Consider the following 27,470-nt stretch of genomic DNA (forward strand, 5'->3'; position numbering starts at 1 on the left):
AACACGCTGATTACAAAGGAGAAAAGATTAACTTTACAGTGGAGAAACTTGTCAGATACTACCTCAGTCAAATTATCAGAGTGAACATCGCCAATAATAAAACAAATTGAACTATCTGATAGGATTCAATAAGAAGAATATGGCATTACCTCTGTGATATTCCTTCCAGAGATACATAAACTGAATCTAACCATGAGGAAACACTGTACAAACAGAAACTGAGGAACGTTCTACAAAATAATGGTCTGTAATCTTCAAGAGTGTCAAAGTTATAAAAATCAACCAAAGACTAGGAAAGTCTTCCAGACTGAAAGAGATTAAAGAGCTATGACAACTAAATACAAACATAGGATTCTAAACTAGATCCTTTTGTTATAAAAATACTTTAATGGGACAATTTGTGAAACTGAATGAGTCCTGAACATTCCAGTTATGTACCAATGTTAACTTCCTGATTTTGATTGCTGTGTTATGGTTTTACAGGAGAACGTCCCTGATTGTAAGAACGATATACTATGGTAATGAGATGATAGAGCATCAGTTTGGCAAATTATTCTAAAATCATTCAGGAAAATAAGTTCTTTGTATTGTAGTTCCAATATCTCTAAAAGTTTATGATACTTTCAAAAGAAAAAAACTTAAGTGATTCTTAAAAACATTGTGGAATGAACTAATATGAAATGTTTGAAAAATATATAGCATCAATAAAAAAAAAGTTAACATACAGCTGAAGTTCAAAAGAAAGATAAGGAAATTGTCAGACATCAAAAATAAGACAGAAAACCCATAGTCAGAGTTGTAAGTATGCAAGGTGATGCTTTGGTAATCCAGAAACCCCTACATACAGATATAGGCTGTCATGGCAAAGTCAGGGTTTTAATATCCATGTGGGCACAAAGCCAAGGGATCTAGCACACTGGTATAGAGAAAGGAATCTAGAAGAACAGCTAATTCCAAGAAAGGAAGACTAGAAGAACTTAACCTACCAACACAAAAAAATGTCTTTGCCTAGATCACTGGTCCAAAACCAAAAATTATTCCATGAGAAACAGAAAAACCTAAACTTGGAGTACAAAAGGGTATAAAGTCCTAATAATAATATATACTCCCTGCATGGTACGTACATCCTAGATGATAAATTAAGGTAACAACCAGAAACTGTTCTGTGAAACCCTTGAGGCTCAGAACAGAAGCAAATGCAAAAGAGCTCTGTAGGAAGAATTCCACAAGTTCATCAGAAAAATACAGCCTCCACTAAAGAGGGGCTCACAATTTAAAATGTATGAACCACATTAAAAAGGAAGATTTACAATGAAGGAGCATTAGCTGGTAGCCACTGCAAACAGGAAGACTTGTACACACCAATAATTAAAAATAACAGAAGAATCTCAAAGATATTATTAAAAATATTTTAATGATTAGAGACATAAAAGATAAATAAGAAATATGAAAAAATATAAGACACTAGAAAAAGGCAGATTTTTAAAAGCACCAAATAGAACATCTATAAAAGAAAAAGGTCATTATAAATAAAAAACTTAAAACATAAGTTATATGGCAGATAAAACACAGTTGAAGAATTAGTGAACTAAAAGATATATCTAAGAAAATTACTCACGGCTGTAATCCCAGCACTTTGGGAGGCTGAGGTGGGCGGATCACAAGGTCAGGAGATCGAGACCATCCTGGCTAGCATGGTGAAACCCCGTCTCTACTAAAAATACAAAAAATTAGCCGGGCGTGGTGGCGGGCGCCTGTGGTCCAAGCTGCTCAGGAGGCTGAGGCAGGAGAATGGCATGAACCTGGGAGGCGGAGCTTGCAGTGAGCCAAGATCGCGCCACTGCACTCCAGCCTGGATGACAGAGCAAGACTCCATCTCAAAAAGAAAGAAAATTACATAAGATGCTCACAGGCATAAAGAAATAGAAAGTATATAAGGTATAGAGACATGGAGGATAAATGAGAAGATTCAAAATATATCTTCTTAGGAGTTTGAAAGGAGAAAATATAAAGACTCGTTGGGGAAGGTAATACTTGAAGTGATAATGACTTAAATTGTTCCCAAAAAATATATTAATTTTCATGTCACAAAATAACTCTTAAATTATAAGAAAAGAAAACACACAAATATTTTAGTAATAAAAATTATTGTAATTCAATTTAGAAAGCTGTAGGACTGAGAATGATTTTTAAAAGAATTTTTTAGAGAAGATTTAGGTTCACAGCAAAATCCAGAGGAAGGTAAAGAGATATACCATATACTCCCTGCCCCACACATACATAACCCCCAATTATTAACATCCCCCACCAGAGGGGTACTGATATGGTTTGGCTCTGTGTCCCCACCCAAATCTCATGTCAAATTGTAATCCCCACGTTGTTGGAGGAGGGGCCTGGTGGGAGGTGACTGGATAATGGGGGCAGTTTCTAATGGTTAGCACCGTCCTCCTAGTGCTGCCTCATGACAGAATTCTCATGAGACCTGGTTGTTTAAAAGTGTGTAGCACTTTCCCCCTTAGCAGTCTCTGTCTCCTGCTCTGCCATGGTAAGACATGCTTACTTCCCCGCCCGCCATGATTTTAAGTTTCCTGAGGCCTCCCAGTCAAGCTTCCTATACAGCCTGCAGAACTGTAAGTTAATTAAACCTCTTTTGTTCATAAATTACCCAGTCTCAGGTAGCTCTTTATAGCAATGTGAGGATGGACTAATACAGGTACATTTGTTACAATTAATGAACCTACACTGACATCGTTATCACCCAAAGTTCACAGCTTACATTGGAATTCACTCTTGGTATTGTACATTCCATGGGTTTGGACAAGTATATGACATGTGTCCACCATTAGACTATCATACAGAGTATTTTTACTGCCCTAAAAAACTTCTGTACTCTGTCTTTTTATCTCTCCCTCCTTCAACCCCTGGCAACCACTTTTTTTTTTTTTTCAAGACCAGTCTCACTCTTGTCCCCCAGGCTGGAGTGCAATGGTGTGATCTCGGCTCACTGCAACTTCCACCTCCCAGCTTCAAGCGATTCTCCTGCCTCAGCCTCCCAAGTAGTTGGGGCTACAGGCACCTGCCACCACACCCCATCAAATTTTTGTATTTTTAGTACAGATGGGGTTTCACCATGTTGGCCAGGCTGGTCTCGAACTCCTGACCTCTGGTGATCTGCCTGCCTCAGCCTCCCAAAGTGCTGAGATTACAGGTGTGAGCCACTGTGCCTGGCCACAACCACTTATTTTTTTACTGCCTCCATCATTTTGCCTTTCCCAGAATGTCATATAGTTGGTGAGTAGTGTATCTTTGTTGTTTTAATTTGTATTTCCCTGATGACACATGATGTGGCACATCTTTTCATGAACTTATATGCCATCTGTATGTATATCTTCTTTGGTGAGATGTCTGTTAAGATCTTTGGCCCATTTTAAAATCAGATTGTTTTCTTATTGTTCAGTTTTAAGAGGTCTTTGTTATTTTGGATAGCTGTCCTTTGTCAGAGGTGTCTTTTGCAAATGTTTTCTCCTACTCTGTGGCTTGTCTTTTCATTCTCTTGACAAGCCATAGAGTAGCTAAAGTTTTTAATTTTAATGAAGTCCAGCTTATCAACTCTTTCAGAAATCATGCTTTTCGTGATGTATCAAAAAAGTCAGCCAGGCACAGTGGCTCACGCCTGTAATCCTAGCACTTTGGGAGGCCAAGGTGGGCAGATCACGAGGTTAGGAGATGGAGACCATCCTGACTAACATGGTGAAACCCTGTCTCTACTAAAAATACAAAAAATTAGCTGGGCGTGGTGGCAGGCACCTGTAGTCCCAGCTACTTGGGAGGCTGAGGCAGAAGAATGGTGTGAACCCAGGAGGTGGAGCTTGCAGTGAGCCAAGATAGCGCCACTGCACTCCAGCCTGGGCAACAGAGCAAGACTCTGTCTCACAAAAAAAAAAAAAAAAAAAAAAGCCATCAGCAAACCCATGGTCATCTAGATTTTCTCCTACGTTATCTTCTAGGAGTTTTTTAGCTTTGTGTTTTACATTTTGGTCTGTGATCCATTTTGAGTTAAATTTTGTGTAAATCTGTGTCTAGATTCATTTTCTTCATATGGATATCTAGCTGTTCCTGCACCATTTGTTGAGAAGGATGCATTTTTCACCTTCTCAACTTTCAGAACTTTGCTTTTTTATTACATTTCCTTCTATCTTTCTCCAGACTATAAAATTACCCAAATATCTAAGAATTCCTCATGCATAAATGTATAAACCCAAAGCTCCAGAAATCTAATTTCCTTTTGTCCATGTAATTAGGTATGGCCTAATAAAATTAGGCTTCAAAACTAGAAATAACATGTTATATATTAAATATCGCTTCGGTTCTATAAGAGGAATTAATATAATATATAAAATTAAGTAAGTTTAAATTTAATGAAATAAAGTAATAAAATAGAGCTTTGGAGCTGAACATCTTAGAGATCATCTATCCCATTACTCCCAATCTGGGTTTTACGACATCTACCTATCCTCTCTTTATTCATGCCTCTTCTGAGAGCGTGAATGAAACTCTCTCCTCCACTTCCTCACTCCTATTATCCAGGGCAGAGAATGCAGACACTGTTTTACAAAATGGTCTTGTTTGGGAAATGCTAATGGAATTCAATTTCTTCATTTTACCTAAAGGAAAACTGAAGCTGAGAAAGAAAGCGTCTTACCACAGGACTATGTAATAAGTCATTAATAGAAATAGTTTACTTAAAATCTACAGGACAATCAGCAAAGTATCTTTATTAAGCCCTCTAAGCATACTGTTTTCATAAGTAAAGTTTTATTTGTCAGGTAATTTAGATGTAGGAAGGTTGCCCTGCTCCAAGCCCATCCCTTTGAAATGAACTAACAAGGTACTATGTTTAAGTAGAAATGGAACACATTGAAAGAATTCACTAAAGCTAAATTAGTTGGTCTTTTTGGAATATGGTTTTTGTGTTCTGTGTTGGAATTCAGTAAGTAGAGTCTCTTGACTATGAGCTCCATAAGAGAGGGCACTATCTGGTTTCTTATTCCTGTGCCTAGCACATACCAGAGTATGATCTTATGAAAGGAAAAAGGGAGAAAGAGAAGTAAGTAACTAGCAAACTAAAGGAGGGAGGGAAGTTGCTACACGGTGGTTAACAGGTTTCCTTGCCTAGTGGATTTATATCAGATCCTTAACTGAACAGAAATTTTATTTAAGTTTCAACTTGGGGGGTTGGGAGAAATCACAAGTATCTTCATTGCTCTACTCTATTCATGTATCATGTTCAGCAGACCATGAGGTACCCTATACATCTACCTGTACTATGTTCTGGGTTGAATAAGGCAAAATAAATCCTTATGCCTCTTGCATAGAAAGTCAGCCATATGAAGGAATTTCTTTTGCTTTGAAAATACTCTCTATAGGGAATCATCCCTAACTCATTTTATGAGGCCAGCATCATCCTGATACCAAAGCCTGGCAAAGACACAACAAAAAGAGAGAATTTTAGACGAATATCCCTGATGAACATCGATGCAAAAATCCTCAATAAAATACTGGCAAACCAAATCCAGCAGCACATCAAAAAGCTTATCCACCACGAACAAGTCGGCTTCATCCCTGGGATGCAAGGCTGGTTCAACATATGCAAATCAATAAACGTAATCCATCACATAAACAGAACCAATGACAAAAACCACATGATTATCTCAATAGATGCAGAAAAGGCCTTTGACAAAATTCAACAGCCCTTCATGCTAAAAACTCTCAATAAACTAGGTATTGATGGAACGCATCTCAAAATAATAAAAGCTATTTATGACAAACCCACAGCCAATATCATACTGAATGGGCAAAAACTGGAAGCATTCCCTTTGAAAACTGGCACAAGACAGGGATGCCCTCTTTCACCATTCCTATTCAACATAGTGTTAGAAGTTCTGGCCAGGGCAATCAGGCAAGAGAAAGAAATAAAGGGTATTCAATTAGGAAAAGAGGAAGTCAAATTGTCCCTGTTTCCAGATGACATGATTGTGTACTTAGAAAACCCCATCGTCTCAGCCCAAAATCTCCTTAAGCTGATAAGCAACTTCAGCAAAGTCTCAGGATACAAAATCAATGTGCAAAAATCACAAGCATTCCTATACACCAATAACAGACAGAGAGCCAAATCATGAGTGAACTCCCATTCACAATTGCTACAAAAGAGAATAAAATACCTAGGAATCCAATTTACAAGGGATGTGAAAGACCTCTTCCAGGAGAACTACAAACCACTGTTCAACGAAATAAAAGAGAACACAAACAAATGGAAGAACATTCCATGCTCTTCCTTCCTGGGGGAGGAATAGCATTAGGAGAAATACCCAATTTACATGATGAGTTAATGGGTGCAGCAAACCAATGTGGCACACGTTTACCTGTGTAACAAACCTGCACATTGTGCACATGTACCTTAGAACTTAAAGTATAATTAAAAAAAACAATTAAAAATATACTTTCTATATTATCCAGATAATTAAATACGTATGAATGACAACAAAACAATTTAAGAAGGAATGTTAAAAGAACAAAGTACTTAAGCAAGATGAACCAATTCTCTTACTGACAACCTTTTAGTAGGAAAAAAATGTAGTATTTTTCAAGATACACCAAGAAAAAAAATTAGGCAAAAGATATAAGTATGTCCAGTTCAAGAGACTGTAAAAAAAAATTAGGTGCCTCATGTCACTAAGGCCATGACTGGATTTAATGTCAGAAGTCATTCTACAAAGTGGTGTGCCACAGTGTGTCCAGAGGCTAGAGAACGGTGAAAGGGGGCTACCAAGGCTGGGAAGATGCAACTGTTGCCGTAAGTGACTTTCAAAGACCCTGATGCCTTGTGGTACCCTTCTGAAACTCAAACAGTAACACAGAAGTGTTCTGTTTTAGAATTTATGGTGTATAATGTTTTTAAAAGAGCTTGCTGTCCGGGTGTGGTGGCTCACGCCTGTAATCCCAGCACTTTGGGAAGCCAAGGTGGGTGGATCACTAGAGGTTAGGAGTTCAAGACCAGCCTGGCCAACGTGGCAAAACCCCGTCTCTCCTAAAAATACAAAAATTAGCTTGGCATGGTGGCATGCGCCTGTAATCCCAGCTACACAGGAGGCTGAGGCAGGAGAATCGCTTGAACCCAGGAGGTAGAAGTTGCAATGAGCCGAGATCGCGCCACTGCACTCCAGCCTGGGCAACACAGCGAGACTCCATCTCAAAAAAAAAAAAGAGCTTGCCTACAGCTGGTTTCCACACCTAAACTGTTGTGCTTGGCAAGTTGCATAGCTGGAAATTAAATGTTCAATCCTACCTTGGCTCCAATTTAACATTTGGTGCTCTGTGGAGTGAGTTGAATGTGTTGAGGCTTTGCAGTTTCACTTGTGGTAAAGACGTTAGCATTTTCCATTTCTATGCAGATTTCTTTGAAGCAGAATTGATTGCCTCTTTCTTCTCTGCCTTCACAGTAGGTAGAGTTTCTTTCAAACTTCACTGAGGCATCAGTTGCTCTTTGGCAATGTCCCTTACCGTGATTATTAACTATAAGTGTGTGGCTTGAGTTTAAAAATTTTCGTTGTTTGTTGCATTGATGTTCCCATGTAGTAATTTTTAGTTTGGTTGTAAAAAAAAAAAAAAAAAAAAAAAAGACCCTGGGCTGAAGTAAGCGTTTAAGTTTTGTTTTTGTTTTTGTTTTTGTTTTTAACTAGTCCTAGATTTAAAAACATAAGAAAATTGAAACTTGAAAAAATGAAAAGAAAACAGAGGAGTTTTTACATGAGCTACAATGGTCATTTCTGTTTTCTCAATTATAAAATTTTATTTTTAATTTTTCCAAATCGTAAGAAAAAATGTTTAGCTACTAGTATCATTTTAACCTGGATATGTGAGGTATGGTTAGAATCACTAAATTTTATACCTATGTAAACTTCAAATAGTAAACTTGGACCTTTATTTCTTGTTTCATCAGCTTGAAAGATTATTGCAGGATTATCAACCTCAACTTCTTGCTACATCATTATTTTTGTATTAACAAACTTAATAACATTTTAAGTCTTATTTGGTAACCATAATTAAGTTTTCCATGCTTCATTTATAGGTTAATTCTAAAAATGGAAACCAACAGTGTTTACATTATTACAATCAATATAGGTATCATTTAATGCATGAGTCTAACAGGCTACTAATACAACATTTCCTTCTATATAGGTCCAGTGTGCTACTTGAATAACTATTTTATTATGATCAGGACCTAAGTATCTTCTTTTTATTAATTATGGTCAAGACCTAAATTTTTTTTTTTTTTTTTTTTTTTTTTTTTTTTTTTTTTTTGAGACAGGGTCTCAATCTGTTACCCAGGCTGGAGTGCAGTGGCGCAATCACAGCTCAATGCAGCCTCAACCTTCTGGGTTCAAGCGATTCTCCTACCTCAGCCTCCTGTGTAGCCTGGAGCTACACGCATGCACCACCATATCTGGCTAATTTTTGCATATATATTTTTTTTGTACAGACGCGGTTTTGCCATGTTGCCCAGGCTGGTCTTGAACTCCTGGGCTCAAGCAATCCATCCGCCCAAAATGCTGGGATTACAGGCATGAGCCACCATGCCCGGCCTCTTCTCTTCTTATACTCCATCAATTGCTCAGAACCATCCCAAATTTTAACTTGCTTTATATCTTTCTCATACAGTTATGTTTTCCCTAGAGTTTCTGATCACTACTTTTTGTTGATAAACACAAGGATTTTTTTTTTTTTTTTTTTGAAACAGTGTAGTGGCCTGATCATGGCTCACAGCAGCCTCGACCTTGTGGGCTCAAGCAATTCTTCCACCTCAGCCTCCTGAGTAGCTAAGACTACAGGTGCTCACCACCACACCCAGCTAATTTTTTTAATCAGTTTTTTATAGAGACAGGATCTCCCTATGTTGCCCAGGCTGGTCTCGAACTCATGGGTTTACACAATCCTCCAGTCTCAGCCTCCCAAAGTGCTGGGATTACAAGCGTGAGCCACCACACCTAGCCTAGGATGTATGTTAACATTTTTCCATACTTTCCTTTGTGTTTATACATACACATACTTTTTGTTTTTTTCTGAACTATCTGAAAGTAAGTTGCAGCTAATAGGTGATTTCACCCTAAATACTTCATCATACATTTTCTAAGAATAAGAACTTTCTTTTATATGATCATAATATTATACCTATATTATTATACCTAGTATAATAATTCAATAACATAATCTAATATATGGTCATATTCAAATATTCCAATTGTCCTCTCCAATTTTTTATGGCTGGTTTTATTCTTGACCCAGGATCCAATGAAAGTTCACATATTACAGCACTTGGTTGTTATATCTCTTTATTCTTTTTTTTTTTTTTTTTTTTTTTGAGATGGAGTCTTGCTCTGTCACCCAGGCTGGAGTGCAGTGACGTAATCTCCGCTCACTGCAACCTCTGCCTCCCAGATTTAAGCGATTCTCCTGCCTCAGCCTCCTGAGCAGCTGGGACTAGAGGCGCCCGCCACCATGCGTGGCTAATTTTTGTATTTTTAGTAGAGACGGGGTTTCACCATGTTGGCCAGGCTGGTCTCCAACTCCTGACTTTGAGTGATCTGCTACCTTGGTCTATCTTTATTATTTTAATCAAAAGTAGCTCCCCTTTCTTTTTTCACGACACTGAAGTTTTTTTTGTTTTGGTTTTAACTTTTAGGTTCAGGGGTACATATGCAGGTCTGTTATATAGGTAAATTGCGTGTCACGGGGGTTGGTTGTACAGATGATTTCATCACCCAGGTAATAAGCACAGAACCCAATAGGTCCTTTTTTGATCCTCACCTTCCTCCCATCCTCCACACTCAAGTAGGCCCCAGTGTCTGTTGTTTCCTTGTTTAACACTGATTTTTTTTTTTTTTTTTTTTTTTTTTTTTTTGAGACGGAGTCTTGCTCTATCGCCCAGGCTGGAGTGCAGTGGTGATATCTCAGCTCACTGCAAGCTGCGCCTCCCGGGTTCACGCCATTCTCCTGCCTCAGCCTCCCGAGTAGCTGGGACTACAGGCGCCCGCCACCACACCCGGCTAATTTTTTGTATTTTTAGTAGAGACGGGGTTTCACCGTGTTAGCCAGGATGGTCTCGATCTCCTGACCTCGTGATCCACCCGCCTCGGCCTCCCAAAGTGCTAGGATTACAGGCATGAGCCACCACGCCCAGCCAACACTGAAGTTTTTTTGAGTCCAGCCTAGATGTCTTATAGAATGTGCCACACATTGTGATTGTGTCTAATTGTTTTTATCATAATTAGATTTCAAATATTTTTGGCAAGAAAATTACATAGGTGAAGTTCGGTCCTCCTTATTGCATAATAACAGTGGATCCACGGAAAAGCTGTTTCATTATTAACATTGCTAGACTCGATCACTTGATTGAAGTGGTGACCTTCAGGATCCTTCTAATGTAAAAATATATTTTGCTCTTTGTAATTAATGTTATCTGTTTGAAATGGCATGAATATCGTCTTCCCAACAATCATTATTTCACTAGTTACTTCATTTTACTTTTTGTCTTCCCCACTAGACTAAGCTTCACAAGGGCAGAGATTTTTGTCTTGTTTATCATTGCTGTATCCTCAATGCTGAGAAAAGTGTTTGCACATAGTAGACCCTCAATATATATTGAATGAATCATCATTAGTTAAATACTTCTGTATTCTCTAAGAGACTACGAACAACTTAAGGGCAAAGGTAATGTTTTCTTAGTTTTTGTATTTGCAGAAAATAAGCACAGTACTTAGCACATAGCAAAAATTCAATGCTATTTTAATTTTTAAGGACCATGGGTAAATCAGTCACAATATATATGCCTTACTCATTTTCCTTATGTGTAAAATGTTAAAAATGTATCTATTTAACTATATTAATAAGATATACTAAAAATTATTTTAATATTTCTTTTTAAAATAAAATATGGTAAAGCAAAACTAAATTTAAAACAAGGCTCTCAGGAAAAAGTATTAAATTATGTAATATATTAGATATAAACTTTTGTCAGCTTTGCTTTGTAGCTTAGATATCTAAAGGCATTTTACTGATACAATGCTAAAATACCAAACTACTTTTTAAACAATACGTAGTTATTTTTACCTGTAGTGCTTTTAATGTTTCCTTCAATCCTTCTATTTCTTTTTCCTTTATTTCTGTAGCAAGTTGATATTTTCCCTTTAAGTAAAAAACTGTATTTCAATACTTTCCAATGTAAATAATAATACAAAGGGTAAAATATAAGAGCTCAAGAACCCTTTAAGTAAAAAACTGTATTTCAATACTTTCTAATGTAAATAATAATACAAAGGGTAAAATATAAGAGCTCAAGAACCAAAATCTCAATGATAGACTGGATTAAGAAAATGTGGCACATATACACCATGGAATACTATGCAGCCATAAAAAAAGGATGAGTTCATGTCCTTTGTAGGGACATGGATGAAGCTGGAAACCATCATTCTCAGCAAACTATCACAAGGACAAAAAACCAAACACCGCATGTTCTTACTCATAGGTGGGAACTGAACAATGAGACCACTTGGACACAGAAGGGGAACATCACACACCGGGGCCTGTTGTGGGGTGGGGGGAGCGGGGAGGGTTAGCATTAGGAGATATACCTAATGTTAATGACGAGTTAATCGGTGCAGCACACCAACATGGCACATGTATATATATGTAACAAACCTGCACGTTGTGCACATGTACCCTAGAACTTAGATTAAAAAAAAAAATATATATATATATATATATATATAAAGAACCAAAATCTCTACTTTAAACCAAATATTTCACAGGCTTTAACCTTCTATCTGTACTACAAATTACATTTCTAATGATTTCAAAATATAAAATTACAATAAGGCCTTTATATGGTTACAATTATCATGAAATAGAATGTCTTATTATAATGACAAATCATTTTATCAGTAGAGCATCCTACCTGAGAACTTGCAGACACTTTATAATTATTTAATTCATACAACTAGAATAAATATATTCTAATTAATAAGATACAGGTGGTATTTATCTAATGAATATAAAAATATGGGAGAATTTTTTACAGAAGACCTTTGGCTAAAAATAAACCATAAGTGATTATTATTAATGGTATGTTCATTGATATAATAAAAAATGTATTAACTATTAAATAGCTAGAGAAAATATTTAGCGTCAGATAAATTTCTAGGTTTGTTGGAGCTTTATCCCCTTTGCCAGTTGGTCTGCACCCAGTTGCAAGTCATTTCCATATTTTTTAAAGACAGTAGTTCCATTGAAAAAGCACTAAAAACATCATGGTTAATAGAAACACTGCAGTGGAATGGGAAGAACATTAATTTGGGGCCTGAAGAGATCTGGGTTCTAGTCCCAATTTTGCCACTTCAAAGCGAGACCTTTGGCAAGTCATTTAATCTTGTTAGGCCTCTATATTCTGAACTGTAAATGATGGAAGTGAAGTAACATGATTATCTTGGGTCCTTTCTAAGATTTTAAGCAGTTAACAATCTCTATTAGTTTGTTACTAATGCTCTTTTCTCTTATGGTAAACAATGGATAATAAAAGGCATCTAGCTATGTTTTAAATTATTTTGTAAAAATAAATACTTTTTAATAGACAGAAAATTTTTAAAAAATTATAAATACCTTTTCTTCTTCCAGGGCACACATCTTCATCTGCAACTGATAAACAATTTTAAAAATTAAAATAAAGGGATCACTGTTAACAGTGATCTATACTGGTCACTGAGACTAAAGAAACACTTTACACATCTATATTGTTTGAAATGGAAATAATGTGAATATGTTATTTTCAGATTCAGAAAATAAATAATAATGATATAAAATGAGAAAAAAGCCAGTCATTAAAGTAAATGAACTATTTATTTATTTATTTGAGATGAGGTCTTGCTATGTTGCCCAGGCTATACTCCAACTCCAGGGCTCAAGGGATCTTCCCGCCTCGGTCTCCCAAGTAGCTGAGACTAGAGCACACACCACCACACCCAGTTCGAAATTAGCAATTTAATCACACTGATTAGAGATATCAATTATCTTTGAAAGTTTTGTTTTTTTCCTCCAGAAATTTTTCTTAAATATCTGAATATTTTGCCATCCACTCCTAAATCACAGCTTATATCATTTTCCAAAGGTACAATTTCGTAAATCAGTATCATTTGTATTATCATTGACAGTATTTATGTTCAAGAATTTTTTAACTCATGTGCAGCCTAACAAATTATGACCTGTTTAAAAAAATAATGACATTTTAAAGGCCAGGCATGGTAGTTCATGCCTGTAATCCCAATACTTTGGGAAGCTGAGGCGAGAGAATTGCTTGAGCCCAAGAGTTTGAGACCAGCCTGGGCAATGTAGTGAGACTTCCTTGACAAAAAACTTTAAAAAAAAATTTTTTTTAAGCACCTGTAGTCCCAGCTACTTGGGAGGTGGGAGGATCGTTTGAGCCCTGGAGTTGGAGATTGCAGTGAGCTGAGATCACACTACTGCACTCCAGCCTGGGCTACAGGGCAAGACTATCTCTAAATAAATAAATAAATAAAAATAATGACATTTTAAAACAGAAAAACTAAAGTACACACACCAAAGGAAAATTATGAAATATTCTAAGCAACACAAGGGTATTAGGCAAAATTTTCAAGAAATGAAATTTTTCTTTGGAACTTCCCTATTTCCTTTTTCACACCCCTCACATTCAAGATCCCCTTCTTTTAAAAAGCACACACACACACAAAGAAAAAAACAAAGAACCCAAGAGCACTTTCTCCTCTACCCTTCAGATATCTGAGTATCCTTATCTTGCCCAAAGTCCTTTGTGACAGCAGAGATGTGGACTTGCTCTTTCCTAGAGAATACTATGCTACACTTTTGGCTTTTGCTTCCTTAACCTTCAGTTAAAACTCCCATAACCTTGGTTAGGCCTATCTCAGATTAAAGGAAGAAAGTCTGTCATTTGCTTAAAAAAATTAACACAACTACATACACTTGTATTATAAAGATGAAGATAAAAATAGGAAAGGAAAAAGGAAGAAAAAATAATGATGTGAGATAGAGATAAGGAAACTTTCAGAGGATATTTTACATGAGCACATTTTCTCAAACTGTTATAATATTCTCTTCGTAGGAACTGAAGAGAAATTTTAGTCAAGAAAAGCTACAGAATTCAAATGAGCTGAAGGTATGTACAAGGATTCATTTGATTTTTTTTCTCATTTTTGTACTACTATTTCTTAGTTACTGCTGATTGATATTTATGGAAGCTACAGTGCATAATAATCATCTCTTCTAATCCTTGTCATCTCCCTACTTGCATCTCAGATTTTGATCATAACATTATAACTCTACTTGGGTAAAGGGGTACTATGGAAGAGGCAAGAGCCTAGGAAGTTCTAATAAAAGAAAGGAAAGGGGAGAGAAAGAACAACAACACACACATCCCATTCACCTAAATTGTTCAGGACAGATGAAAATATATCTCCATCTCCAAGAAAATAGTTTTCCCAATTTCCCTCAACAAATTTACGCTGCTACTTTACATTCTATTGTCAGTTGTGATTAAAAATGATTTTATTCATTTCCTACTTCCCATAATACCTTGTTCTCCTTTTTGTCTTTGGTGACTATGGAGAACAGCTTGCCATAATACTCATGGGAGGGGGAGGAAATGCAATATTTAAAATGGTAGTGTTTGTCTATCCTTATGAAATTACCTGCTTTTTAAAAACTGCCATCGCTTCCTTGTGTTGCTCTGCCAATGTTTCCTTTTGATTCTGAAGAGTTTCCTGTTTTAAAAATTATGACAAGTTAAAACACAAATTCTAGCGACTCTCTTTCAGCTTTAAATCTTAACTAGGTTCACAATTTAAAGTCAACCATACCTTCTACATATATTATTTTGTGTTCCTGGAATGCAACTTTAAACCAATTTTATGATTATTTTTTGAGACAGGGTCTCACTCTGTTGCCCAGGCTGGAATGCAGTGGCGCAATCACAGCACACTGCAGCCTCAACCTTCCCGGGCTCAGGTGATTCTCCTGCCTCAGCCTCTCCAGTAGCTGGGATTACAGATGTCTGCCACCATGCCCAGCTAATTTTTGCACTTTTTGTAAAGACAGGGTTTTGCCATGTTGCCCAGACTAGTCTCAAACTCCTGGACTCAAGCGACCCACCACTTCGGCCTCGCAAAATGCTAGGATTACAGGCATGAGCCACTGTACCCAGCCCAATTTTATAATTTTTTAATTGTCATAGAATCATCATATAAAAATTTTTGCTTCCTGTTGCTTTTTTCATGAAAAAAAAAAAACATTGCTTCTAAAACTTTTAAACTTTGGATATTATTTGCTCCAAAGCTTTCTTCAAGAAAAATATCCTTTAACCAAAAGTAATTAAAATTAACAAATTAACAGTCCTATTATACAAGCAAACTGTTAAGAGTTTCAAAAACAATGACAACAATAACAACAACAACAACAAAAACCAGTTTTATCATCTAAGCAGAAATGCTTACCTGGCAACATATACACCTTTAAGTTCACTGGAATAATTTTTCACAAACCAAAACTACCACAAGAGAATTTCTGGAAAAAATCTACATATGATTCCATTTCTTTTTTTCTCCTTCTCCCACCTTTTTGGTGGAAGTTGCACGTTCTGTTCTTTCTATTCTAGATGACTTTAACATTCTTCTTCTATTTTTATCAAAGTTAATAATTCTCATCATTTAAAAATTAAGTCTAAAAGTGGCAACCACTTTCAAATTTTTCTGTTGTTTGCTCCAGCTTTCTAAATAATACATTGAGTTGGCAATTTTAAAAGTTTATCTTGGGACCTCTTATTGATGAGAACAGTGGCCCATCTGGTGCCACCACTGTGAGGATGCCAGCTGCAGCAAGGGAGGTGCGGCCAAGGCTACGGCTCTGCGAAGTCAGTGGGGGCTGGGAACAGGTGATCCCAGCAGGAGCCCTGTGCCCTACTAAGTTGGCGGGGCAGGAGCCCGTGCTCCCAGGTGCAGCTACAGCTGCCCAGCCACAGCTCTAAACCCAGGTATCCCTGCACTCTGCATTCTCTGTGTGGTGGCGGGCAGGTAGGGGAAGCCCCCTTGAAGCTGAAGCTTAAAGTACCTGTTTCCACTCCCTGACCTCTCCCTGCTCTCCATGTCTGCTCCACTGTGGAGCAAAGTTGTGGACATGTCCAGATAGCCAAGCCTGGGCAATGTCGCAACCAGGACAGGTATGCGCACACTCGGGGCAGCGCTGACATGCCAGACCCTGGCTGCCTTGGCCCCCTCTGGAAGCTGCTTCTGAAGGTGAAACTTAGGGCACCAATGAGCACAGGAGGGAGGCCAGAGGGCTGAGGGTGGCTCAGCGTGGGCCCACAGGTACCCCTTGGGATGGACAGCCTGGGCACTACAGACAGCATGTTGATGGTGACAGGAGGTGCTCCTGGCAGGAAGGGATGTCCCCAGTGAAAACCCACCTTCAAGCCAGGGATAGCCTGAAGCCTGGGGACCAGGGCTGTCAGTTTTGGGTGAAGTGGTGGCAGAGGAGTGAGAACTTCCTTGATCCCTTTGGCCAATCAAGTGGTATTTTCTGGGCCCACCCATGGGCCAATAAACACACACTTCCTCCACTCTGAGGCAATAAAAACCCTGGACTCAGCCAGACTCAGACACTCATCTGCACTACCTGCCTGCAGAAAGGAGCTGCCCACTTCAGGTCTCCTCTCCACTGAGAGCTGTTTGGTCACCCAGTGAAGCTCTTCTCTGCCTTGCTAACCCTCCAGTTGTCAGTGTAACCTCATTCTTCCTGGACATGGGACAAGAACTCAGAACCCACCAGATGGCAGGAGCAAAAGAAGCTGTAACACTTTCCTGGTGGGCTTGCCAAGCTGCAGGTGGGAGCTAAAGGGGCTGTAATGCTATAGCTCTCCCAGCCTCTGCCAGTGCTGGGTGGCCGCACCATTCAACGGGAAACAGCAGTGGGGCTAGGCCAGCCCAGGAGCCGCGGGCTGAAGCAGGGCAGCAGGACTGAAATAGCTGTAACACAAACAGGCTAAAATACACCACACTGCTTGCCACACTGCAGGTGACTAGAGGAAGAGAAGAGCTGGAGCCCTTCTGCAAGCCCAGACCTCAGGGCTCCCCAAGCGAGAGCTGTGAGTAGTGGTAACACCCTCTTTTGGGCTCTGTGGTTCCTAGCATCTCCAAGCTTCTGGGCACCACCACATTCCCCTCATCCAGACACTGGTGCCTGCAGTGGAAGCCACTTGCAGTACGTCTGCTTCAGTCACAGCCTCACACAGAGCTGGCTGCCCTGCCGCAGCAGCCAGCATGCTTGGCTGTGTGCAGCAGCCGGACCCCACGCTCACTCGCTCACACACCCCTTGTCACTGTGTGCCTGGCTTGCTCTTGGCAGGCATGGGATCTGGGCCAGTATCGCAAGCCGAGTGCAGCCCGCCAGGTCAAGTGAATGGTACAAGTCCAGCGGGTGCGAGCAAAACTCAAGCAGAGGCACTGCCAGCCACAGAGCTTTCTGGCTTGTGAAGTGACACCCAAACGATCCTGTGACACTATTATGATAGTTGGAAGTTTAACTTTCTCATGCAGCTATTATCCCACAGCTCCTCCTCTATTCTTCCAACAGAGTTATATCAAAATTGGCTTAAATTGATAGTCAGCATTTACACTGTTATGACTATGTAATTATTATGCAATATTGAGCCACATGGTATGCCATGATTACATTTTTATTCTCATACAACTTTGTTTTTCTGCAGTTAGTAATTAAAAATATTTTAATTCCCATAGCTAATTTTAAAAAATAATACTGTCTGTACCCAGATCTATATCAGCTGAAAAAAAAAAAAAAAGAATGAAAAAGGCAAAGTGAGAACATCACAAGAATGACTTAGGAAGTCTCAAACCATTTAGGAAACCAGGCAGATTTAGAAAAACTGTAGATGTTTGACTAAATCTTTCAGGGGCTATCCCCAAAGTTCTTCCTGTGAAAATAAAGGTGACTCTAACCACATCTGCAAGGAAGGAAGGAAAGAATGAGTCCACTGGAGACTTCAGGGATAGGTTCCTTGAGGAGTAGATTCTGAAGATGTTGACTTCCAGCTCTTTCCTCAATTTTTGTGAATAGCCTTAAATACAGAACCAGGGAATTTAATATGTAACAAATTTGTAATGGGAAATAGCTCTACTACTAGATCTCCAAATCTACATCTTCAAAAAAAAGGCTTAGAACACAAATAAAATAAACTAATGGCTTCACAAATAAAATAACTAAATGTTCCCACTGCAGTCATCAAGCACTAGAGGAGAGTGCCTCTTGGTAAAGACACATATAAATACTTATACGCAGAAAGTACATTAGAAAAATAATTGTCATGGTCTAGCTAAGAAAATAAAGGAAAAAAATCAGTGGGCAAATCAATGACACTGCTATGGGGAGAAATCGTGTATTCAACTTCTTATTTTATTCTCAAACTTGCAAAGAGAAATTTCTCTAAATATTAAAAGTAACCTCTCTCTTGAAGTCAATGAGCTACACAGATAAGGGTATCTCAAATAATCCACAGATATTCTCCCTGTGTCAGCCTGTTAACTGCTAACCTCGGTTCCCCAAATGAGAAATATTATTTTCCTTTACAACATCATGCCCATCAAATTAAAAGATAGGGATCTATTATGTAAACAGAATTGCAAAATTAAGTTCTCTCCTGTTTTTTATTTTCCTTTTCTTTTCCCTCAGATCCCTGATGACTTTCCTGTTCATAATCAGATCGTAGCTAATTTAGATGTTGACTTACTGGTAACTTTATGTATGATCAAACCAAATTGAAGATCTCCATGAAGTAGCACTTTGTGGGAAAAAAGTTGTACTGATATTGGCAGTAAGGTTCAGATCCACCCATCTAAACCTCTACCTAAGTTTACAAAATACCTCTAAAACCAGATGCTAAAGAAGAACTAAAGCCAATAGTCCAAAGGCCTAATAGAGAAAAGATGAGTCATACCTTATGAAGTATGACTGGTATAAAAATAGTCACAGTAAAAATGAGTCAGTCTTTAAACACTGTTGTTTCCCAGTCAAAAAACCCAATGAATGAGGATAAAGATTTGTTCAAGACCTTAAGACCATAAATAAAATAAACATTTTACCCACTTCTTTGTATTACTGAGCCCAAGTACTATGTTATCTTCAGTGCTACCCGAAGTTACTTTTTTTTTTTTTAACCACTATAGATACGTGTTGTGCTTTCTATAGTGTCCCTTTAGATCAAGATAGTCAACACCTATTTGTTTTTTCCTGGGAAAGTCAAAAATTTACCTGGATAGTGATGCGTCAGGGATTTACTGAGGAACCTCAAGGATATTAAATTTCCCTGTAACACTACACTTGTATAATATGGGGACAAGTTTTTTCGACGTTCTAAAGATGTGGAGAGTTGTAAGACTGATTCCATTTATCAACTTACTCTTTTAGCAAGGTCATGAAAATTCCAAAAAAAGTTTAGAAGTTTGTCAGAACAAAGCACATTATTTACGGTATGATTAATCTCAAGGGGGTAAATGTATCACTCCTGATGAATTATAAACCGTTCAATACTTTCCAAGGCTGGTTACTAAGAGACAATTAAGAATTTTTCTGGGCTTCACTGGCTGCTTCAGACAACAGGTTCCAAACATTTCTGAAATCACCCCCACCTCTATATAACTTACGTGCTCAATAATGGAACATCTCCCTGAGGAACTTAAACATGAACAAGAATTTTGTGGCTTAAAAATAACTTTGGGTTCTTGTCATGAAGTCATTGCCTAAGCCAATGTCTAGAAGGGTTTTTCCAGAATTTTTATGGTTATTCTAGAATTTGTATGGCTTCAGGTCTTAGATTTAAGCCTTTGATCCATCTTGATTTGATTTTTGTTAAGGTGAGAGATGAGGTTCTAGCTTCATTCTTTTACATGTGGCTTGCCAATTATCCCAGCACCACTTGTTGAAAAGGATGTCCTTTCTTCACTTTATGTTTTCATTTGCTTTGTCAGAGATCAGTTGGCTGTAAGTATTTGGGTTTATTTCTGGGTTCTCTATTCTGTTCCATTGATCTATGTGCCTATTTTTATACCAGTATCATGCTGTTTTGGTGACTATGGCCTTGTAGAATAGTTTGAAGTCAGGTAATGTGATGTCTCCAGATTTGTTCTTTTTGCTTAGTCTTGCTTTGGCTATGCAGGCTCTTTTTTGGTTCCATGTGAGTTTTAAAATTAGTTTTTCTAGTTCTGTGAAGAATAATGCTGGTATTTTTATGGAAATTGCATTGAGTTTGTGGATGCTTTTGGCAATATGGTCATTTTCACAATATTGATTCTAGTTATCCATGAGCATGGGATGTGTTTCCATTTGTTTATGTCATCTGTGATTTCTTTCAGTGGTGTTTTGTAGTTTTCCTTGTAGAGGTCTTCCATCTCCTTGGTTAGGTATATTCCTATGTTTTTTTGGTTGTTGTTTGTTTTGCAGCTATTGTAAAAGGGGTTGAGTTTTTAATTTGATTCTCAGCTTGATTGCTATTGGTGTAAAGCAGAGCTACTGATTTGTGTACATTAATTTTGTATCCTGAAACCTTGTTGAATTGATTTGCCAGTTCTAGGAGCTTTTTGGATGAGTCTTTAGGGTTTTCTAGATATATGATCATACTATCCACAAACAGCGACAGTTTGACTTTCTCTTTACCAATTTGTATGCCCTTTCTTTCTTTTGTCTGATTGCTCTGGCTAGGACTTCTAGTACTATGTTGAATAGAAGTGGTGAAAGTGGGCATCCTTGTCTTGTTCCAGTTCTCAGAGGGAATGTTTTCAACTTCTCCCCGTATAATGTTGGCTGTGGGTTTGTCATAGATGGCTTTTATTACCTTAAGGTATGTCCCTTCTATGATGATTTTGCTGAGGGTTTTAATCATAAAGGGATGCTGGATTTTGCCAAATACTTTTTCTGTGTCTACTGAGATGATCACGTGATTTTTCTTTTAAATTCTGTTTACGTGATATATGACATTTATTGACTTACATCTGTTAAACCATCTCTGCATTCCTTGTATGAAACCTACTTGATCATGGTGGATTATCTTTTTGATATGCTGTTGGATTTGGGTTTTTTTTTGTTTTGTTTTTGAGATGGAATCTTACTCTGTTGCCCAGGCTAGAGTGCAGTAATGTGATCTTGGCTCACTGCAACCTCCACCTCCCAGGTTCAAGCAATTCCTGTCTCAGCCTCCTGAGTAGCTGGGGCTGCAGGCGCCTGCCACCAAGCCTGGCTAATTGTTGTATTTTCAGTAGAGATGGGGTGTTGCCATGTTGTCCAGGCTTGTCTTGATCTCCTGACCTCAGGTGATCCACTACCTTAGCCTCTCAAGGTGCTGGGATTACAGGTGTGAGCCACCGTGCACAGCCTGCTGTTGGATTTCGATCGCTAGTATTTTGTTGAGGATTTCTGCATCTATATTCATCAGGGATATTGGTCTGTAGGTTTTTTTTGTTGTTGTTATTATGTCCTTGCCTGGTTTTGGTATTAGGATGATACTGGCTTCACAGAATGATTAAGGGAGGATTCCCTCTTTCTCTTTTGAAATAGTGTCAGCAGGATTGGTACCAATACTTTGAATGTCTGACAGAATTCAGCTGTGAATCCGTCTGGTCCTAGACATTTTTTGTTGATAATTTTTTTATTACCACTTCAACCTCACTGCTTGTTATTGGTCTGTTCAGAGTTTCTATATCTTCCTGGTTTAATCTAGCAGGTTTGTATATTTCCAGGAATTTATCCGTCTCCTCTAAGTTTTCTAGTTTATGCACATAAAGGTGTTCATAGCAGCCTTGAATAATCTTTTGTATTTCTGTGGTATCAGTTGTAGCATCCCCTGTTTCATTTCTAGTTGAGCTTATTTGGATCATCTCTCTTTTCTTGGTTAATCTCACTAATCAATTTTATTTATCTTTCCAAAGAATCAGTTTTTTGTTTCTTTTATCTTTTGTATTGTTTTTCTTGTTTCAATTTCACTTAGTTCTGTTCTGATCTTTGTTATTTCTTTTCCTCTGCTGGGTTTGGATTGTTCTTGTTTCTCCAGTTCTGTGAGGTGTGACCTTAGATTGTCTGTATGTGCTCTTTCAGACTTTTTGATACAGGCATTTAATGCTATGAAGTTTCCTCTTAGCACCACTTTTGCTGTATCCCAGAGGTTTTGATAGGTTGTGTCACTAACTTCATTCAGTTCAAAGAATTTTTTAATTTCCATCTTGATTTCATTGTTGACCCAATGATCATTCAGGAGCCGGCTATTTAATTTCCATGTACTTGTATGGTTTTGAGGGTTCCTTTTGGAGTTGATGTCCAATTTTATTCCACTGTGGTCTGAGAGAGTACTTAATATAATTTTGATTTTCTTAAACTCACTGAGACTTGTTTTGTGGCCTATCATATGGTCTTTCCTGGAGAATGTTCCATGTACTGATTAACAGAATGCATATTCTGCAGTTGTTGGGTAGAATGTTCTGTAAATATACGATAAGTCCATTTGTTCTAGGGTACAGTTTAAGTCCATTGTTTCTTTGTTGACTTTCTGTCTGGATGATCTGTCTAGCACTGTCAGTGGAGTATTAAAGTCCCCCACTATTATTGTGTTGCCATCTATCTCATGACCAAGAACCCAAAGCAAATGCAACAAAAATGAAGATGAATAGATGGGACTTAATTAAACTAAAAAGATTCTGCACAGCAAAAGAAATAATCAGCAGAGTTAACAGACAACCCACAGAGTGGGAGAAAATCTTCACAATCTATACATCTGACAAAAAACAATATCCAGAGTCTTAAAAAAAAGATATACAAATGGCCAACAAGCATATGGGAAAATGCTCAACATCAGTAATGATCAGGGAAATGCAAATCAAAACCACAATGTGATACCACCTTACTTCTGCAAGAATGGCCATAATCAAAAAATCAAAAAATAATAGATGTTGGTGTGGAGGTGGTAAAAGGGAACACTTTTACACTGCTTGTAGGAATGTAAACTAGTACAACCACAATGCAAAATAGTGTGGAGATTCCTTAAAAAACTAAAAGTAGATCTACCATTTGATCCAGCAACCCCACTACTAGGTAACAACCCAGAGGAAAAGAAGTCATTATACAAAAAAAATACTTGTACATCCATGTTTATAGCAGCACAATTTGCAACTGCAAAAATATGGAACCAGTCCAAATGCCCATCAATCAACAAGTAGATAAAGAAAATATGATATACACATACCACAGAATACTACTTAGCCATAAAAAGGAATGCAATAATGGCATTCACAGCAACCTGGATGAAATTGGAGACTTTATGCCAAATATCATATGTTCTCACTCATAAGAGGGAGCTAAGCTATGAGCACACAAAGGCCTAAGAATAATACATTGGACTTTGGGGAATCAGGCGAAAGGCTGGGAGAGGGGTGAGGGATAAAAGAATACACACTGGGTACAGTGTAGACTGTTCGGGTGATGGGTGCACCAAAATCTTGGAAATGACCACTAAAGAACTTATTCATGTAACTAAACACTACCTGCTCCCTAAAAACCTATTGAAAAAAACAAAAACAAAAACTTTAACAGCGCCCCTTTCTGGGTCTTCCGATTGTCATAAAGCTTTCTACCTATTTGTACCTCAGCAGTGTAGACAAGCCCTTAATGCTCTAACAGAACACCATGGGAGTCATCAGGGTCTAATTGTTTATTACAGTCTTCCCTTAGACCTAGTGGCAAAAGCCAGCTCCTTATCAAGGGCAGTATTAGCAGCTGTCAAACTAGTAGAGGCTTCTACTAATGTGGTTTAAGGATTTATTTAGACTTCATGATACCTCATGCTGCGCAATCCTTGTTATTTACTAAAAACACATTTCTCAGCAAGCAGGTTCACCTCCTATGAACTTTTATTACTTTCTCCCCCACACATTTCCACCCAGTGCTATAATACCTGAAAGTCTACTAACAGGAAGACAAATACCACATGATCTCACTTATATATGGGACCTAAAAAAGTCAAACTTATACAAGTTGAGAGTAGAATAGTGGTTACAAGAAGCTAGGGAGCTGGAGGCCTGGGGTGGAGGGAAGGGAGATGTTGATCAAGGGTACAAAGTTCCAGTTAGATGGAAAGAATAAGTTTGAGATCTACTGCACAGCATGTAGTAAGCATAGTTAATAATAATGTATATTTCAAAATTGGTAAAAGTAGATTTTAAATATTCTCACTATAAAAAAATAAGCATTGAAGTGATGGATATGTTAATTAGTTTGATATAACCATTCCACAACATATACATACACAGGTATATCAAAACATCACATTGTAGCCCATATATACAATATTTATTTTTCAATTAAAGATCTAAATAAAAAATAAAGAGGCATGAAAACTGAAAAAGAAAAACTCATTGCTTATTTCTCTTTAATTTTTAATTTGCACAAACTATACAATAATACTATTTGACAATTGCCCCCTAAAATTGCCAATAAGTCTGTCATATAATCTTACCTAAGCTTACATATATGTACATGTATATACTAATTTACTTTTTATGTTATTCATTATAAATATGTATATATACACTGTTCATTTTATATATAGCATATATAAATGCTTGAATAGAAACAGGTTAAAATGCTTTTATATCTTAATGGAAAAATATACTAATGTAGTAAAGAGATGGGGATTGAACAGAGCACCTACCAAACTTTCTTTCAAGAAATATTTTGATAATCAATAACTTCCTATATAAAGTATATCTCTTTGATCTCTATTTCTAATAAGTGTTACTCATAGACAAGTTTAACAAAAAGCCTGGTATTGTTTTTCCATTACCCAAAGAAAGGAAAATCCATGACGATTCAGTCTCTGTCTAAGCAATAACTGTGCTTCAGACAGATTTATTAAAAACTCCCCCCAGATTAAATTTACATGTAATCTTGTTTGTTGATAGGTCATTTTTTGAAAGTGAAATGGAAAAAATATCAGGCAGGATATATTGCAACAGTCTCAACTGACCCCTAAATCATGACTCCTTACCAGAGGTTAAACCAGCTCAGATGACAGAACTTATTCTACTCAGCAAAGCTTGCCAGTTGTCAAGACATTAGAGAGTTAACATTAATAGCAGCTATGCCTTTGGTGTAGTCCATGATTTTGGAATACTGTAAAAATAATTATGGTTTCTGATCTCAGTAGGAATCCCAATTTCAAGTAGTCAACCATTTTAAGTGTTCTAATGCTTCCTTAGGGGATGGTTATCATAAAGCCACACTGAAAGGGATAACGTTAAGGCTAGAGGAAATACCCTAGCTAATCTTCATGACATACAGTCCCGGCCCCCATGATATCCAAAAAGCCAAATCTTTGAAGAAATTTAAAAAGGCTATTTTGGAATGCCTACAACTGGCTCCAGAGTCTGAAGAAAAAATGTGATAATAAATTACAAAAAGAAAATCTCTTTCAGGACACTTTCAGGACAGACACTTGGTGGCACCAGAGGACCTCAATGGAACTTTGTAAAAATTTTATAGGAAATTACCCCTCAGAGCAAGGACAAACTGAACATTATATTCAATCAGCATTGGTGGTGAAATTTTACTAAAATTGCTGAGGATGTCTCTGGTGTACAGCTATCATTAGCACTGTCTTGGTAAAACTGTTATCCTTGTAAATCCAAGCCTTAGGGTCCCTATAAACACTTTCAAATGGATTTCCTAAAATTAACCCCTAGAACAGGTTCTGAGTATGTTCATCATTGCTTCCATCTTCTCAGGATGAACTAAAACTTCTTGCCAGAGAGCTACAGTTCTGTGAGTAGAAAAACAAATTACTTGATTTTGTGTTTCCAACCTGAGGATCTATCTCCAGGGACAGGGTTACTCATTTTACTGGGACTGTCATTACAGAACTTTGCAAAACCTTGTCATTTATTTAGAAATTCATTGCCCCCATCATCCTCAAACTTGAAGAAAAGTAGAGAGGACTAATGGCACACTGTATCTGACACTCTTAAACTTCCATGACCAAGAAGGTTACCTCTAACTCACAACACCATGAAGTCCATACTCCCCTATATTCATTGGCTTTTACCATATAAACTTGTTAAGAGTTTGCCCTATGAAGTTGGCTACTTCTCCCCTGATTTTGGACATTTCTTTACTTCAGACAAATGTGGCAAAATACTCCAAGGGACTAATGTAATCTGTTTCAGAGTCTTATCACAAACAGATAACAGTTGCTTTTCTTCTATATGACCAAAAGCTCAGAGGTAGTGTCTTCTAGAAATGACCTCAGAGAGAAAAAACAAACATCCTGAAACCATGTTGGAAATAATCCTACCAAGAACTGCCAGCACAGTAGCTAACCCCTGGGGAATAGATCCTTGAATTCATGTCTCCCAGATGAACAGACACTAGGTTTCACTAATACATGGAAGCCATTCCATCAAGAAATTTAAATCTAAGGAGTCTTGAGAAAGCTTCAGAAGCAGACATATTCAGAAAGAAACAGCTACCATTCAAGAGGTATGGATCAAGACAGCCTCTATCCAAGACCTACAGAGTCTGTTTTTATATGGCCTGTGAGCCAGGAATGGTTTTTATATTTTTAATGGGTTAAAAAGAAAAATAAAAAAATAACATTTCAAATCACCTGAATATTGTATAAAATATAAATCTTAGTGTCCATAACATTTTATAGGAACATAGCCACACTGATTCATGTAAGTACTGTCCATGGCTTCTTTTACACTATAACAAAGTTGAATGGTTGTGACAGAGACCATACTGTCCACAAAGCCTGAAATATTTACTATGTGGCTCTTTACAAAAAAAGCTTGCTAACACCCTACCTAGATAATCAGAGCTAAAGATTGCAATGCTTTTATTTGCAGGCTTTTGTTCTTTATTTTCTGAGGTACTTTCTTTCCCCTTTCTTAATCCAGCCCCTTAAGTGAGTAAAAACATATTATTTATTAACCATGATGGTTTCAAAGGTCCTTATCCTTAATATTGCTCCCTACATTCTTGGCCACTCTATCGTGTGAGTCCAATTACTAATGGAAATTTTTGATTTGGGGATGGCCTCTGTTCTCTTGGTTTAATATAGGTATTCCTAGCTGCTGGCTTTAAAGTGATCTACAAGTTCTGATAACAAACTTTTCTTTAGTGTTTTTCCACGTTGGTGTGTTCAGAAGTGTAACTTCTGGAATCTTAAGTACTGTTGCATAGCCACTGTCCTATAAAGTGATCCAACAAATTATGATCCAACAAAAGGAAAAACTGATACACACGCGCACACACACACACACACA

At 37.6% G+C, this 27,470-nt stretch overlaps 1 protein-coding gene across 1 annotated transcript in view; it reads right to left on the minus strand.

Annotated features, from left to right (window-relative positions):
• The window catches only part of CCDC73 (coiled-coil domain containing 73), a 191,523-nt gene that overhangs the window by 85,625 nt on the left and 78,428 nt on the right, over window positions 1-27,470 (minus strand). Inside the window, exons 4-6 of the mRNA XM_009460189.5 lie at window positions 14,793-14,864; window positions 12,712-12,747; window positions 11,167-11,241 (exon numbers count right to left, since the gene is read on the minus strand). Of these exons, the coding sequence (XP_009458464.3) occupies window positions 11,167-11,241; window positions 12,712-12,747; window positions 14,793-14,864 (183 nt within the window). The remainder of the gene's footprint in view (window positions 1-11,166; window positions 11,242-12,711; window positions 12,748-14,792; window positions 14,865-27,470) is intronic.

The sequence above is a fragment of the Pan troglodytes genome, chromosome 9, assembly GCF_028858775.2.
Source record: "Pan troglodytes isolate AG18354 chromosome 9, NHGRI_mPanTro3-v2.0_pri, whole genome shotgun sequence".
Lineage (NCBI taxonomy): Eukaryota > Metazoa > Chordata > Mammalia > Primates > Hominidae > Pan > Pan troglodytes.